The sequence below is a fragment of the Capricornis sumatraensis genome, chromosome X (assembly GCF_032405125.1).
Source record: "Capricornis sumatraensis isolate serow.1 chromosome X, serow.2, whole genome shotgun sequence".
In the NCBI taxonomy this organism is placed as follows: Eukaryota; Metazoa; Chordata; class Mammalia; order Artiodactyla; family Bovidae; genus Capricornis; species Capricornis sumatraensis.
In genome coordinates this window covers 87,160,865-87,177,029 of record NC_091092.1, presented here as the reverse complement: position 1 = coordinate 87,177,029, position 16,165 = coordinate 87,160,865, and the positions used below count along the sequence as shown (strand labels likewise).

Here is a 16,165-nt window from a genome sequence, read left to right as displayed (position 1 = left end):
TTGACCCTGTTCCAAAATCTTAACTTTTGAGTGATACGCATACAAGATAATATTTTGGGTATCCATTCTACAATAATTCCAAGGGCTAGGTTTCCCCTTAGCCTAATTAAAACATGGAGGCACTATGCATCAACCCCACATAAGAATGGGTTTAGATCAAAGGAGTGACTGTTGTTACTAATTCCAACTAGTTCCTATTGCCATTATCACAGAATCATGTGGTGCTACATGCACAAGAAGAACAAATTGTTTGTTGTGGTGGTGAGCTTTAGCTGCAAGATTTGGGCTTGGGGTGGTGGGCACTGGTAATGAAGACAAGTAGGGCCACTGAAGCAATGACTGATGCTATAGCTATCCATGCTCCTCCTGCCCTTTGGGAAAAGATGAAGTGAGCAGGGTCTACCTCTGCTAGACCCTCAACATGGCTTTCTCATTGTTTCTGCAAGGCTCTTGCACCAAGCAGGATTAAGAGAGAGAATAGTAAAATTCTCAGATTTTCCCTGACCATAAGAAACAAAGAAACTGGATTTTTAGTTTCCTCACTCCAGTCTCACCCTCCCCTCAAACAGAAATAGGCACACCCTAATGAAAAAGAAACACTTTTACCATTTCAGGTAGGTAGAGCAGCAAGTAAACAAGTAAGATTTTCAGGCAACTTTATTTGAGTAACAGATGGGTGCTTGGCCTAGTGTTTAAGAGCATGTGTGCTGGAGCCAAAGAATCGAGATTCAAATTCTGGCTTAGTTTCTTACCTACTCTTTTGCCCTGAGCAAGTTATTTAACTCCCTTTGCCACAGAAAAAAAATCCTGACTATAAAGTGAGGGAAAATAATACTGCCTAGCTCATGGATTTGTAATGAAGATTGAAATAAATAAGATACATAAAGTACAATAGAACAGTGCCCAGTACATAGTAAGTGCCTTTAAATTGTTGTTTATTACTGTTATTAGTTGGGGTGGCTCTGGGAACTGCTGTCATATATTTAAGAAGTGGCTTTGGTTGTGCTTGGTAGACCTGCCTAGTATCTTAGAGAGTTCAAATGCTATGTTTGGGGGCAAAGTTTGAGTTGGGAATCAGCTAATAATGTGACTTTCTGTAGGTGATCACACCACAACGAAAAGTTATGCTGGCTGCACCCAATCGGAAAGACATGGAAGAATGGATTAACGTCATAAAAACCGTGCAACAGGGAGAAATTCGTAAGGTAGGGTAAATAATAGAGAATCCGCTCAACTCTCATGAGTAAACACTTGATTGACTGCATTAGCTAAGCTACCTTTCAAACAGGGAAATAATAAAATGGAAGCAGATACCATCTGATCTGGAATTTTGAATGTATATCATTAGGAAATCTGTCTATAAATAGAATTAATTCACTTAGACTCAAACCTTGGTAAATATGTGGTTTAGATACCTGTGTACACATCCACTTTATATATAGATGTCACTGTTTGCTCAGTGGATGAGGTACTCAAGATGTATGTGAGAAGCTAACTTAGATGTTCTTGTTATTAATAGCATAGCTGCAATCAGCAGTCTTGACTTGAGTCTGCCAAGTGACTATAGTAACAACTAAGGAAACTGAGGCTCAAGGATAAGGAACCAGACCAAGACAAAATAACTACTCAGTTGCAAAGCCAAGATTTAGACCCAGGCTATGTGAATCCAAAGCCTATGTCCCTAACCATTATGCCCTTCTGCCTCTCTGTTTACTGTTCACAACAAAGGAAATATAGAGGGAAGAGTAAGGAACAGTCTTCCCCAAAGTGTGGCAGGGTTCCTTTTCTCCTTAACAATACCAAGCCTTGGGCTACTGCTCCCTGCAACAAGTGGTGCTACCACTGAAACTCTGGGCTATGCCCTCTGCTCAGTCTTCTACAAACCTACTGCACTAGAAGTTATGTAAGTTCCAAGAGGGGAGGGATTTTTGTCATTTATTTACTTAGAGCAGTGTCTGGCACATAGTAGAGGCTCAATAAATATTATTTGAATGAATAAATGAATCTGAGGGTAATCTTGGGGCCAGGATTAGAAACAGAGTGATATATAATTCATCCTAAATCAAAGTTCTGCTGTGAAGGTTTTAGAGATAATGGGGAAGATTAATTCAAATGTAAAAAGAAACTGATGTATAGGAGATGTATAGGTCCTGTGATACTCAAGAGGGATAATGGATTCTATAATCCCATAATCATAAGCTAGCAAACTTTATAAAAGCCATTAAAAAGAAGTATAGAGAACCTATATATGAAAGTGGTCAAGTTCTCCAGTAAAATGCTAATGTTTTATTGTTTAAGAATTCAGGTTTTCTTTCTCTACTTATTAGCAAAAATGCATATAAAAGTTAAAAAATATAACCTGATGTCTTAAGTAACTAGTAAAGGGTACAGGATTGTTATAGATATTTGGGGTGGAGCAGTGTAAAATAATAGGTAGTAATGTTGTTCAGTCACTCAGTCGTGTCTGACTCTGCAACACCATGGACTGCAGCATGCCAGGCTTCCCTATCCTTCACCATCTCCTGGAGCTTGCTCAAACTCATGTCCATTGAGTCAGTGATGCCATCCAACCATCTCGTCCTCTGTCGTCCCCTTCTCCTTCTGCCTTCAATCTTTCCCAGCATCAGGGTCTTTTCTAATGAGTCGGTTCTTTGCATTAAGTGGCCAAAGTATTGGAGCTTCAGCTTCAGCATCAGTCCTTCTAACGAATATTCAGGACTGATTTCCTTTAGGATTAACTGGTTTAGGATTAACTGGTTTGATCTCCTTGCAGTCTAAGGGACTCTCAAGAGTCTTCTCAAAACCACAACTCAATAGCATCAATTCTTTGGCATTCAGCCTTCTTTATGGTCCAAATCTCACATCCATACAAGACTACTGGAGAAACCATAGCTTTAACTATACAGACCTTCATCAGAAAAGTAATGTCTCTGCTTTTTTAATATGCTGTCTAGGTTTGTTATGGCTTTCTTCTAAGGAGCAAGTGTCTTTTAATTTCATGACTTCAGTCACCATCTGCATGATTTTGGAGCCTAAGAAAATAAAGGCTGTCACTGTTTCCATTGTTCCCCCATCTAGTTGCCATAAAGTGCAGAGACCAGCTGCCATGATCTTCATTATTTGAATGTTGAGTTTTAAACCAGCTTTTTCACTCTCCTCTTTCACTTTCATCAGGAGGCTTTTTAGTTCCTCTTCACTTTCTGACATAAGGATGGTGTCATCTGCATATTAGAGGTTATTGATAGTTCTCCCTGCAGTCTTGATTCCAGCTTGTGTTGCATCCAGCCTGGCATTTCTCATGATGTATTCTGCATATAAGTTAAATAAGCAGGGTGACAATATATAGCTTTGATGTACACCTTTCCCAATTTTGAACCACTCCATTGTTCCATGTCTGGTTCTAACTGTTGCTTCTTGACCTGTATACAGATTTCTCAGGAGGCTGGTAAGGTGGTCTGGCATTCCCTTATCTTTAAGAATTTTCCACATTTTGTTGTGATCCACACAGTCAAAGGCTTTAGCATAGTCAATGAAGCAGAAGTAGATGGTTTTCTGGAATTCTGCTTTATCTATGATCCAGCAGATGTTGGCAATTTGATCTCTGGAGAACTCCATGGACAGTATGAAAAGGCAAAAAGATATGACACTGGAAGATGAGCTCCCCTGGTTAGAAGGTGCCTGATATGCTACTGGAGAAGAGAGGAGGGCAATTACTACTAGCTCCAGAAAGAATTAAGAGGCTGGGCCAAAGCGGAAACATTGCTAAGTTGTGGATGTGTCTGGAGGTGAAAGTAAACTCTGATGCTATAAAGAACAATATTGCATAGGAACCTGGAATATTAGATACATGAATCAAGGTAAATTAAACATGGTCAAGCAGGAGAGGGCAACACTGAACATTGATATCTTAGGAATCAGTGAACTAAAATGGACAGAAATGGGAGAATTTAATTCAGGTAACCATTATGTCTACTACTGTGGGCAAGAATCCCTTAGAAGAATTGGAGTAGCCCTCATAGTTAACAAAAGAGACTGAACTGCAGTACTTGGGTGCAACCTCAAAAATGACAAAATGATCTCAGCTTGTTTCCAAGTAAACCATTCAACATCACAGTAATACAAGTCTATGCCCCAACCACTCATGCCAAAAAGGCTGAAGTTGACCACGTTTATGAAGATGCACAGCACCTTCTAGAAGTAGCACCAAAAAAAAAAATGTCCTTTTCATCATAGGGGATTGGAATGCAAAAGTAGGAAGTGAAGAGATACCCAGAATAACAGGGAAGTTTGGCCTTGGAGCACAAAATGAAGCAGGCCAAAGGCTAGCAGAGTTTTGTCAAGAGAAAACACTGGTCATAGCAAACACCCTTTTTCAATAACAAGGGACAACTCTACACATGGACATAGCCAGACGGTCATACAGGATTCAGATTGATTATATTCTTGGCAGCTGAAGATGGAGAAGCTCTATACAGTCAGCAAAAACAAGACAAGGAGCTGAATATGGCTGAGATCATGAGCTCCTTATTGTAAAATTAAGGCCTAAATTGAAGAAAGTAGGGAAAACCACTAGATCATTCAGGTATGACCTAAATCAAACCCCTTATGATTATACAGTGGAGGTGACAAATAGATTCAAGGGATTAGATCTGGTAGATAGAGTCCCTAAAGAACTGTGGACAGGTTCGTAACATTGTACAGAAGGCAATGACCAACACCAACCCCAAGAAAAAGCAATGCAAGAAGGCAAAGTGGTTATCTGAGGAGGCTTTACAAATAGCTAAGGAAAGAAGAGAAGTGAAAGTCAAGAGAGAAAGGGTAAGATATACCCAAATGATTGTAGAACTCCAGAGAATAGCAAGGAGAGATGAGAAGGATTTCTTAAGTAACCAATGCAAAGAAATAGAGAAAACAATAGAATGGGAAAGACGAGATCTTGTCAAGAAAATTGGAGACACCAAGGGAACATTTCGTGAAAAGATGGGCACAATAAAGGACAGAAAAGGCTAGGACCTAAAAGAAGCAGAGGAGATTAAAAAGAGGTGGCAAGGATACACAAAGCTATACAAAGAAGGTCTTAATGACCGGATAACCACGATGGTGTGGTCACTCACTTAGAGCCAGATATCCTAGAGTGTGAAGTCAAGTGGGCCTTAGCAAGTATTCGTATTAACAAAGCTAGTGGAGATGATGAATTCTAGCTGAGTTATTTATAATACTAAAAACAATGATGCTGTTAAAGTGCTATACTCAATATGTCAGCAAATTTGGAAAACCCAGCTACGGCCACAGGACTGGAAAAGGTCAGTTTTCATTACAACCCCAAAGAAAGGCAATGCCAAAGAATGTTCAAACTACCATACCCTTGTGCTCATTTCACATGCTAGCAAGTTAATGCTCAAAATCCTTCAAGTTAAGCTTCAACAATATGTGATCTGAGAACTTCCAGATGTACAAGCTGGATTTAGAAAAGGCAAAGGAACCAGAGATCAAATTGCCAACATCCACTGGATCATAGAAAAAGCAAGGAAATTTCAGAAAAACATCTACTTTTGCTTTATTGACTACACGAAAGCTTTTGTGTGGATTACAACAGACTGGAAAATGCTTAAAGAAATGGGAATACCAGACCACCTTAGCTGCCTCATGAGAAACCTCTATGTAGGACAAGAAGCAACAGTTAGAACTGGACATGGAACAACTTTGTGGTTCAAAATTGGGAAAGGAGTGTGACAAGGCTGTATATTGTCACCCTCCTTATTTAACTTATAGGCAGAGTACATCATTCAAAATACTGGACTGGACGAATCACAAGCTGTAATCATGATTACTGGGAGAAATATCAACAACCTCAGATATGCAGATACCATTCTAATGGCAGAAAGTGAAAAGGAACTAAAGAGCCTCTTGATAAGGGTGAAAGGAGAGTGAAAAAAACTGGCTTAAAACTCAACATTCAAAAAAACTAAGATCATGGCATCTGGGCCCATCACTTCATGACAAACAGAAGGGGAAAAAGTAGAAGCAGTGACAGATTTTTTTTTTCTTGGGCTCCAAAATCACTGCGGATAGTGATTGCAGCCATGAAATTAAAAGACGCTTGCTCCTTGGAAGGAAAACTATGACAAACCTAGACAACATATTAAAAGCAATAAATAAAAAATAAAAAGCAGAGACATCATTTTGCTGACAAAGGTCTGATAGAGCTATGATTTTTCCAGTAATCATGTACAGATGTGAGAACTTGACCATAAAGAAGGCTGAGCACTGAAAAACTGATGCTTTTGAATTGTGGTGATGGAGAAGACTCTTGAGAGTCCCTTGGACTGCAAGGAGATCAAACTGGTCAATCCTAAAGGAAATCAACCATGAATATTCACTAGAAGGACTGTTGTGGATGCTGAAGCTCCAATATTTTGACTGCCTGATGAGAAGAAATGACTTGTTGGAAAAGACCCTGATGCTGTAAAAGATTTAGGTCAGGAGGAGATGGGGGTGGCAGAGGATGAGATGGTTAGATAGAATCACCATTGAGTTGGAAGATAGTGGAAGACAGATGAGCCTGGTGTGCTGCAGTCCATGAAGTCCCAAAGAGCTGGACTGGACTTAGCAACTGAACATCAACAACAGCATGTATAATTAAATCACTTTACTGTATCTGGATCTAACACAATATTGTAAATCAACTATATTTCAATATTTTAAAAAAAGAGATAACACAAGAGGTAATAAGTCCTGAGAGGAATGTGGAAAAAAGAGATTAATAATAAATTATTATTGGTACAGGCCTTATAGAAAGTAGTATTGCAGTTTCTCAAAGTATTAAAAATATAACTACCTTATGCTCCAGCAATTCCACTTCTGGGTATATATATCTATAGGACATGAAATCAGGATTTTGATTATGTATCATCACTCTCATGTTTCTTTCAGCATTATTCACAGTAACCAAGATATGGATGTAACCTAAATGCCCCTCAGTGGATTAATGGGTTAAAAGTGTAATATTTTTATATACAAGTACAATGGAATATTGTTCAGCCTTTAAAAAGAAGCAAATCTTGCCAGTTGTAATAACATGGATGAACCTGGAAGACATCATGCTAAATTAAATAAGCCAGACACAGAAAGACAGCACTGTATGTCCTAATTTGCATGTGGCATCTAAAATAAACTCAATCTCCAGGAGAAGGAAACAGCAACCCACTCCAGTATTCTTACCTGAGCAAGCCCATGGACAGAGTAACCTGGTGGGCTACAGTTCATGGGGTCACAAAGAGTTGGACCCCAAACTTCTTGTCACTAAGAGTTGGACCCCAAACTTTTTGTCACTAACAGTTGGACCCCAAACTTCTTGTTGGGGTTGGACTATAAAAACTTGGACTGCTACAACAAATCCACAAATCTGTGAATTAAGAAAATCTGTCACAGTTCTGGAGTTTAGAATTCCAAAATCAGTGTATTGGCAGGGCCATGCTCTCCTGAAGCCTCTAGAAGAGAATCTTTCTTTACCTCTTCTTAACTTCTAATGATTATAGGCATTCCTTGGCATTTCTTCACTTGTAGACACATCATTCCAATCTCATCCTCTGTCAGCACTTGCGGTTCTCTCCTGTAACTGTGTCTGAATTTCCCTCTTCTTGTAAGGACAGTAGTCACTGGTTTAAGACCTACTCTAACCCATTGTGTGTGTGTATGTGTGTATGAGTTGCTCAGTCATGTCCAACTCTTTGTGACCCCATGGACTGTAGCTCGCCAGGCTCCTCTGTCCACGGAATTCTCCAGGCAAGAATACTGGAGTGCATTGTCATTCCCTTCTCCAGGGAATCTTCCTGACCCAGAGATCAAACCTAGGTCTCCTGCATTGTGGGCAGATTCTTTACCGTCTGAGCCGCCAGGGAACCCCAATCCATTATGACCACATCTTAAATTGATTGCATCTATAAATATCTTATTTTCAAATAAGATCACATTCACAGATACTAGGTATTTGAACATATTTTGGCAAGGGACATAATTCAGCATACAACACATACTCACTCAGGGTTGTATGCATCAAAGTTTCCTTATACAATAAGATGCACATAAGGAATATACATCCCATTTCCTCTACTGCTGAACCAAAACAATGTCCATTTTATATATGTTTATATTATGTAGGCAACTGTACCGTGAAATTCAGTATTCTACTCAGAGTTCTTCATTTCTTCCATTTGTCCTGTAGAATCTTGAACATTATAGGAGAGCTCACTTGTAACTCTATACTGGAAGGATCCATTTAGGAAGTTGTCTCCTACAGTAGACCCTGAGCTCCTTGAGGGCAAAAACTATGGATCATGCATCTCTACATCTCTAGTTCCTAGCTTTGTAGATGACACAAAGTAGCTCTTAGTAATTATTGGAGGAGAGGGGGAAGCTGGAAGGAAGGAAGGTACTTTTAGAGTTATAATCTAGTGGCTTGGGAAATGGAAAGGTGCTGGTTGCTCAATATGTCAAGACCAAGTCTATCTCATTTCCTCATGATTCTCCACTCTCTACTCTGATCTTCTTGGAACTCTGCCAGGGTCTCAATATGCAAAAAATAATACAATCACAAAGTGACCTCATACTAGATGAGCCTTTGTCTCATCCACGTAGCTTTTCCTTCCAGTAGCTTCCTGGTCAATCCAACAGCAATTTAGCACATAAATAGCATGCCAGAGAGGGAAGCAGGGTTCAAAGAGTACCATATACAGGCTATGTTTTAAATGACTAATTCCTATAAATTAATCAACGTTGAAGACTAAATGTGCTAGGTCCCTCAATAGTGCCCTCTCTCTGCCCCCTCTTTTTTTCTCTCTCTCCTATCCTTCTCTCTCTCTCTCAGGGACCACTATCAGGAAGAATGTGTATTTCATTTTAAGGTCTTATGCCTTTACACGCCCAAATGATTATAACATCAAGAATAAAGAGCTGAATGTGTATGCCTATGTCTACATTCCAGAGGAAGGCAGAGAAAGAAGAGATCAGGCATCCACAGGAATTAGAGAAAAGGTGGAAGTGTCCTGTGGAATGTACACCCAGAATAAATTGAGGGGTTTTTGGTGTCCACCCCTCCCCTTCTGCTTTTAACCCCGAAACTAGTTGCTGTTATACCCTGTGCCTGCCCAATAGTCATGAGAAATAGGCTGTGTTAAACAAATGCAGCATTTACAGACAGGTTAATAGTAAACATCAAATTCAATACCATGAAAGAGGGACACCAAACAGAATGTTGTTTCCAGAAGGCAGAGACTTCGTCTTATTCATCACTATATCCCCAGTGCCTTGAAAAGTGCCAAGTAGTTACTTGGTAAATATTTAATGAATTGTGAATGAATTAAATTGATTAACCAGAAAATTTCTATAGGCAGTCAGAGCATGGTATTCTGAAAAGAATGCTTTGGCCAGAAGCTTCTGAAATGAAACTGTTGTCCCAGCAATGCAATTCTCTACTCACTTGGCAGCAGTAAGCCAGGAAGGGTAATATATCTCCAGGAGGAAGCTAAAGCCTGACAAGCATTCCTTAGCCCAGAGTCAGAGCCCTACTTCCTCCCTTTCTTGCCTGGTCAGAGGATTTGGAACCCATGCGCCCTGCACTGGGAGTGTAGAGTCTTAATCACTGGACTGCCAGGAAATCCCACCCCCTCATTCTTTTTCCCTTTCCAAAACCGCTGGGAAAAAAATAGAGATGGGAGGTTTATTAAGTGTCAGCTCAACTTTGATTCTTACTTTTCACATGCTCTGATACCTTATATAGATGGCCATTTCACCCTTAGCATTAGGTTTTCTGGCCTTCCCTCATCCATCTCTGTGATTAACTCTCTATTCTTTGTTCTCTTTGCTTTATTTTAGATACCTGCGGCAGAAAACAACCCTTTTCTTGTTGGAATGCACTACTGGTATTCGAGCCATAGTCCCCGGACCCAGCACTGCAATGTTTGTCGGGGGAGCATTCCTGCCTTATCTCGAAATGTTATCATCTGTGAAGGTAACTTTCTGATTCCTTCAGGAAGTTAAGCTCAGTGGGAGGAGAGAGGGGTGAAAAAGTTCATGTGGCTTTAGTATCATTGACTCAAACCACATCACTGAGTCCAGTGTAAGATTAACCCTGATATTTAACAGACTAGGAAAAGAAGATGGGAGGAAACTGGCATGAGGAAGAATTTTCATGAATCAAAAGAGAAGGTTGGATCTGGGAGGACTGGACAATACAGTCACATGGTTGAAAAAAAAAAAACAGAAAATCACCTCTTTTTTATCATCAATTTCCATTCAAGTTGGGTAGTCGAAAATTTGGCCAGGAAGGATAAAAAGAAACTGAAATGTATGGAAAATAAGCCTTTGGAGTTAAGTCATAACTACTTAGATGCATCTAGGTTCTAACTTTTAGAGCAGCTTAGGGAAAAAAATTAGAATCTTCATTGTCACCAGATTAACATCCATCTTTTTTCTTCTTTTTACAGTGTGCAAAGTAAAGTCTCACAGATTATGTGCTTTAAGAGCAAACAAAGATTGCAAATGGAATACATTATCCATTACTGATGACCTCCTCATGCCTGCAGATGAAGTAGTGAGTACCAGCCATGCTTTCTCGTAATCACCCTTTTACATCTCCCCTTCAGCCAGGACACACAGACAACCCAAGTAGGTTTGTTCCCTAAGCTCATGATCCAAACAAATCTATAAGAATGAAAGCCTCCTCCCATCTCCCACCTGTCATTGGTCACTAGCATTGAAGTAGGGAGAGCAGGACGATGGAGAACTTCCTTAGGGTTATCTAGTGTCCTCCGGGGGGTAGTACAGTTATTCCATCTGGCCTTCCTCTCTTTATATCTCTAACTTCTATATCTTGTCTCTTTCTGTCCTTCAGAAAACCATGCCTCATCAGTGGGTAGAAGGAAACATATCTGCCAGTTCTCAGTGTGCAGTATGTCAGGAGAACTGTGGCAGTTACCAGAGACTTCAAGATTTCCGGTGTCTCTGGTGTAATTCTACGGTAAGATTCTTCTCATCTCCTTGATACTTAGAGAATTGACTTCTGGAGAAGGGGTAGGTTGGAGGCTGATTGTGCCTACATATAGATAGAAATCTCAGTGACCCTTACTCAGATTATACAGATTCTATAGAGTAGAACTCAATATCCTACCTTTCCAAAATTGGCTATGGAATCTTTGAGAGAAAGATGTAATACTCCTTCTTATCTTTGAGGGTCTTAAATGATGAAGCTGCTAGCAAACGGGAAGAGCTGAACTCTTTTATGACATTATGGTCAATTAAAAAATTTGTTCTCAGTATACCCTTAAGAAACTTCCTGCTTTCCTCATTTACCATTTCCTAGGAAATTGTAATCTTTGTTAATTAAGAATGGTTAATAATATTAGCACATGATTACTGCCACTATATATTATTTTATATACATGACCTCATTTAATCTTACAACAACCCTAAACCAACCCTCATTGTCCCCATTTACAGAAGGGTAAAGTGAGGTTCAGAAAAGTGAAATGATTTGCTCAAGGTCATGCAACCAGTAAGCAAAACAGTCTTGATTTATGCATAATTGTGCAAAAAACTGTGCTCTTAACTATAACATTACCATACCTTTAAACCAGTGGTTCTCAGCTGGGGTTATTTTCTCCCACCCCCAGGACACATTTGACAATGTGTGGAAAATTTTTTGTATCCAATGATATTCTGATGGAATTTTTTCTATTTATTGAAGTATAATTGTTTTATAATATTATATAAATTTCAGGGGTACAAAATGATGATTCATAATTTTTTAAGTTTATACTCCATTTATACATATTATAAAATATTGCCTATATTCCCTGTGTTGTTCTTTATATCCTTATAGCTTATTTATTTCATATATAATATTAATAATTTATACCCCTTAATCCCCTACCCCTACCTTCACCTCCCCTCTTCCTTCTCCTCACTAGTAAACACAAGTTTGTTCTCTATACCTGTGAGTCTATTTCTTTTTTGTTATATTCACTAGTTCATTTTTTAGATTCCATATATAAAGGATAATATACAGTATTTGTCTTTCTCTGTCTGACTTATTTCACTTAGCATAATACTGTCAAGGTCCATCCATGTCAGTGCAAATGGCAAATTTTCATTCTTTTAAATGTCAGAGTACTATTCCATTATATATAACAGAAAAAAAAATGAACTTTTTAGCCACTCCAACCTTTACATATGTAACAATTGTTCTTTATCAATTCATCTGTTGATGGGCAGTAAGTAAGGATGCTTCCATATCTTCACTATTACAAAAAATGCTGCTGTGAACATTGAGGTGCATGTGTATTTTTGAATTAATTTTCTTCAGATATATAGCCAGAAGTAGGATTGTTGGATCCTAGGAGCCTAGCAAGCTATAGTCCATAGGGTCACAGAGTTGGACACAACTGAAGCGACTGAACACGTATGTGGTATCTCTATGTTTAGTTTTTTGAGGAACCTCCATACTGTTTTCCATAGTGACTGTACCAGTTTACTTTCCTACCAACAGTATACTAGGGTTCCACTTTCTCCACATCCTTGCCCACATTTGTCATTTGTGGTCTTTTTGATGATAACCATTCTGACAGGTGTGATGTGATATCTCATAGTGGCTTTGATGTGCATTCCCCTGATAATTAGTGATGTTGAGCATCTTTTCATGTGCCTGTTGGTGTTCTGTATATTTTCTTTGGAAAAGTTGTCTATTTAGGTCTTCTGCCCATTTTTTTACTGGAAGATAACTGCTTTAGAATGTTATGTTGGTTTCTACTGTACAAAAATGTTCATCAGCCATAAATATATATAAGCTCCCTCTTGAGCCTCCCTTCCATTTTTTAATTGGGTTGTTTTTAAATATTGAGTTGCATGAGCTATTTATATATTTTGGATATTAACCCCTTATTGGTCATATCATTTGCAAATAGTTTCTCCCATTCTGTAGGGTGTCTTTTCATTCTGTTGATGGTTTCCTTTGCTATGCAAAAGCATTTAATTTTAACTGGACCTCATCCATTTATTTTTGCTTTTATTTCCTTGCCTTAGGAGACAGATAAAAAAAAATATTGCTGTAATTTATGTCAAAGAGTGTTTTACCTATATTCTTTTCTAGTGGTTTTATGGTTTCAGGTCTTATATTTAGGTCTTAAATCCATTTTGAGTTTACTTTTGTATATGGTATGAGAAAATGTTCTAATTTCACTCTTTTACATGTAGTTGCCCAGTTATCTCAGCACCACTTATTGAAGAGACTGTCTTTTCTCCATAGTCTATTCTTGCTTCCTTTTTTGTAGATTAACTTATCATAAGTGTGTAGGTATAGTTCTGGGCTCTTTATTTTGTTCCAATGATCTATATATCTGTTTTAGTGCCATTACTATTGCCTATTGCTCTGTAGTAAGGTCTAAAGTTAGGGAGTATTTCTTTCTCAAAAATTTTTTGGTTTCCAGGGTCTTTTGTCCCATACAAATTTTTAGAATTATTTGCTCTGGTTCTGGAAAAATGCCATTGGTATTTTGACAGGGATTGCATCAGACCTGTAAATTTCCTTGGGGAGTATGGTCATTTTAACAATTTTAATTCTTGCAATCCATGAAAAAGGTATATCTTTCCATCCGTTTGTATTGTCTTTCATCAGTATATAAGTACAGGTCTTTTTACCTCCTTAGATAAGTTTATTCTTACATATTTGATTCTTTTCAATGTTATTGTAAATACGATTTTCTCATAATTTTCTGATGGCCCATTGTTAGTAGATAGAAATTCAACAGATTTCCGTATATTAATTTTGTATCCTGCAACTTTACCAAACTCATTGATGAGCTCTACTTGTTTTCAGATGGTGTCTTCAGCATTTTCTATGTATAATATCATGTCATCTGCAAATAGTGACAGTTTTACTTCTTTCTTTCTAATGTGGATTCCTTATAATTCTTTTTTTTTTTTTTGTCTGATTGCCATGGATAGGAATTCCAATACTATGTTGAATAAAAATAGTGGGAATGTCTTTTCCTGATCTTAGGGGAAATGCTTTCAGCTTTGTGCTACTGTTGAATATGATGTTAGCTGTGGGATTATCATATATGGCCTTTATTATGCTAAGGTATGTTCCCTCTATGTACACTTTCTGGAGAGTTTTTATCACAAATGGATGTAGAATAAAGAAAGCTGAGTGCCAAAGAAATGATGCTTTTGAACTGTGGTGTTGGAGAAGACTCTTGAGAGTCCCTTAGACTGCAAGGAAATCAAACCAGTCCATCCCAAATGAAATCAGTCCTGAATATTCATTAGAAGGACTGATGCTTAAGCTGAAGCTCCAATACTTTGGCTACCTGATGCAAAGAACTGACTCATTGGAAAAGATCCTAATACTGGGAAAGATTGAAGGCAGGTGTAGAAGGGGATGATAGAGAATGAGATGGTTGGATGGCATCACAAACTCAATGGACATGAGTTTGAGCAAGCTCCAGACATTGGTGAAGGACTGGGAAGTCTGGCGTACTGCAGTCCATGGGGTCACAAAGAGTTGACCATGACTGAACGACTGAACTGAACTGACTGAACTGAGAATTCACCTGTGAAGCTATCTGGTCTTGGACTTTTGTTTGTTGGAAGTTGTTTCATTACTGAGTCAATTAAATTATTGGTAGTTGATCTGTTCATATTTTCTATTTCTTCCTGGTTCAGTCTTGATAGATGGTACATTTCCAGGAATTTGTCCATTTCTTCTATATTGTCCATTTTATTGGTATATAATTATTTGTAGGAGTCTCATTATCCTTTGCATTTCTATGGTATCTCCATTGTCATAATTTTATCCGTTTGGGCCATCTCTCTTTTTTCTTGATGAGTCTGGCTAAGGGTTTATCAATTCTGTTTATCTTTTCAAAGAACTAACCTTTAGTTTTACTGATCTTTTCTATTGTATTTTAGTCTTCATTTTATTTATTTCTACTCCAATCTTCATGAATTTTCCTCTACCAACTTTAGGATTTGATCTCTTTTTCTACTTCCTTAATGTGACCTGGGTTCAATCCCTGGGTCAGGAAGATCCCTTGGAGAAAGAAATGGCAACCCACTCCAGTATTCTTGCCTGGAAAATCCCATGGATGGAGCCTGGTAGGCTACAGTCCATGGGGTCCCAAAGAGTCGGACACAACTGAGAGACTTCACTTCACTTCACTTCACTTAGGTGTAAGGTTAGTTTCTTTGAGATTTTTCTTCTTTCATTAGTTAAGCTTATATCACTATAAAATTCTCTCTTAGAACTGTTTTGCTGTGTCTCATGTATTTTGGATTGTGTGTTTTCATTTTCATCAGTCTCCAGCCATTTTTTTTATTTCTCTTTGAGTTATTCAGTGATCCATTGGTTGTTTAGTAACATATTGTTTAGCCTCCACATGTTTCTGTTTTTCACAGGTTTCTTTCTTTTTTCTTTTCTTTTCTTTTTTTTTTTTTTTGCTTTTAGTTGGTTTCTAGTTTCATAATATTATGAAAAAAAAAAGATGCTTTATATGATTTCAATTTTCTTAAGTTTACCAAGGGGCCTCCCTGGTGGCTCAGATAGTAAAGAATCAGCCAGCAATGCAGGAGACCCAGATTCAATCCCTGGGTCTGGAATATCCCCTGGAGAAGGGAATGGCTACCCAATACAGTATTCTTGCCTGGAGAATCCCATGGAGAGAGGAGCCCGGCAAGCTACAGTCCGTGGGGTCACAAAGAGTTGGACATGACTGAGCAACTAAGCACATATACACATGCAAGTTTACTGAGATTTGTTTTGTGATCTAGTATGTGATATATCCTGGAGAAAGTTCCTTGTAAACTTGAAAATATGTGCATTCTGCTGCTTTTTGATGGAATATATATACATATATATTCCACTTTCTCTAATATGTCTTTTTAAGTGTTTATTTCCTTTCTGGATGATCTGTTCATTGATGTAGTGGGATGTTAAAGTCCCTTCCTATTATTGTGTAATTATCAGTTTCTCCCTTTATGTCTATTAATATATACTTCATGCATTTAGGTGCTCCTATGTTGGGTGCATATATATTTACAATTGTTATACCTTCTTCTTGGAATGATCCCTTTATCATTATGTACTATCCTTCTTTCTCTCCTGTAATAGCTT

The 16,165-nt window shown here is 38.2% G+C and overlaps 1 protein-coding gene across 1 annotated transcript in view; it reads left to right on the top strand.

Moving 5' to 3' along the window:
* Positions 1–16,165, top strand: part of DGKK (diacylglycerol kinase kappa) — a 173,709-nt gene that overhangs the window by 59,803 nt on the left and 97,741 nt on the right. The window contains exons 4-7 of the mRNA XM_068963214.1: positions 1,101–1,205; positions 9,874–10,009; positions 10,485–10,588; positions 10,892–11,017. Of these exons, the coding sequence (XP_068819315.1) occupies positions 1,101–1,205; positions 9,874–10,009; positions 10,485–10,588; positions 10,892–11,017 (471 nt within the window). The remainder of the gene's footprint in view (positions 1–1,100; positions 1,206–9,873; positions 10,010–10,484; positions 10,589–10,891; positions 11,018–16,165) is intronic.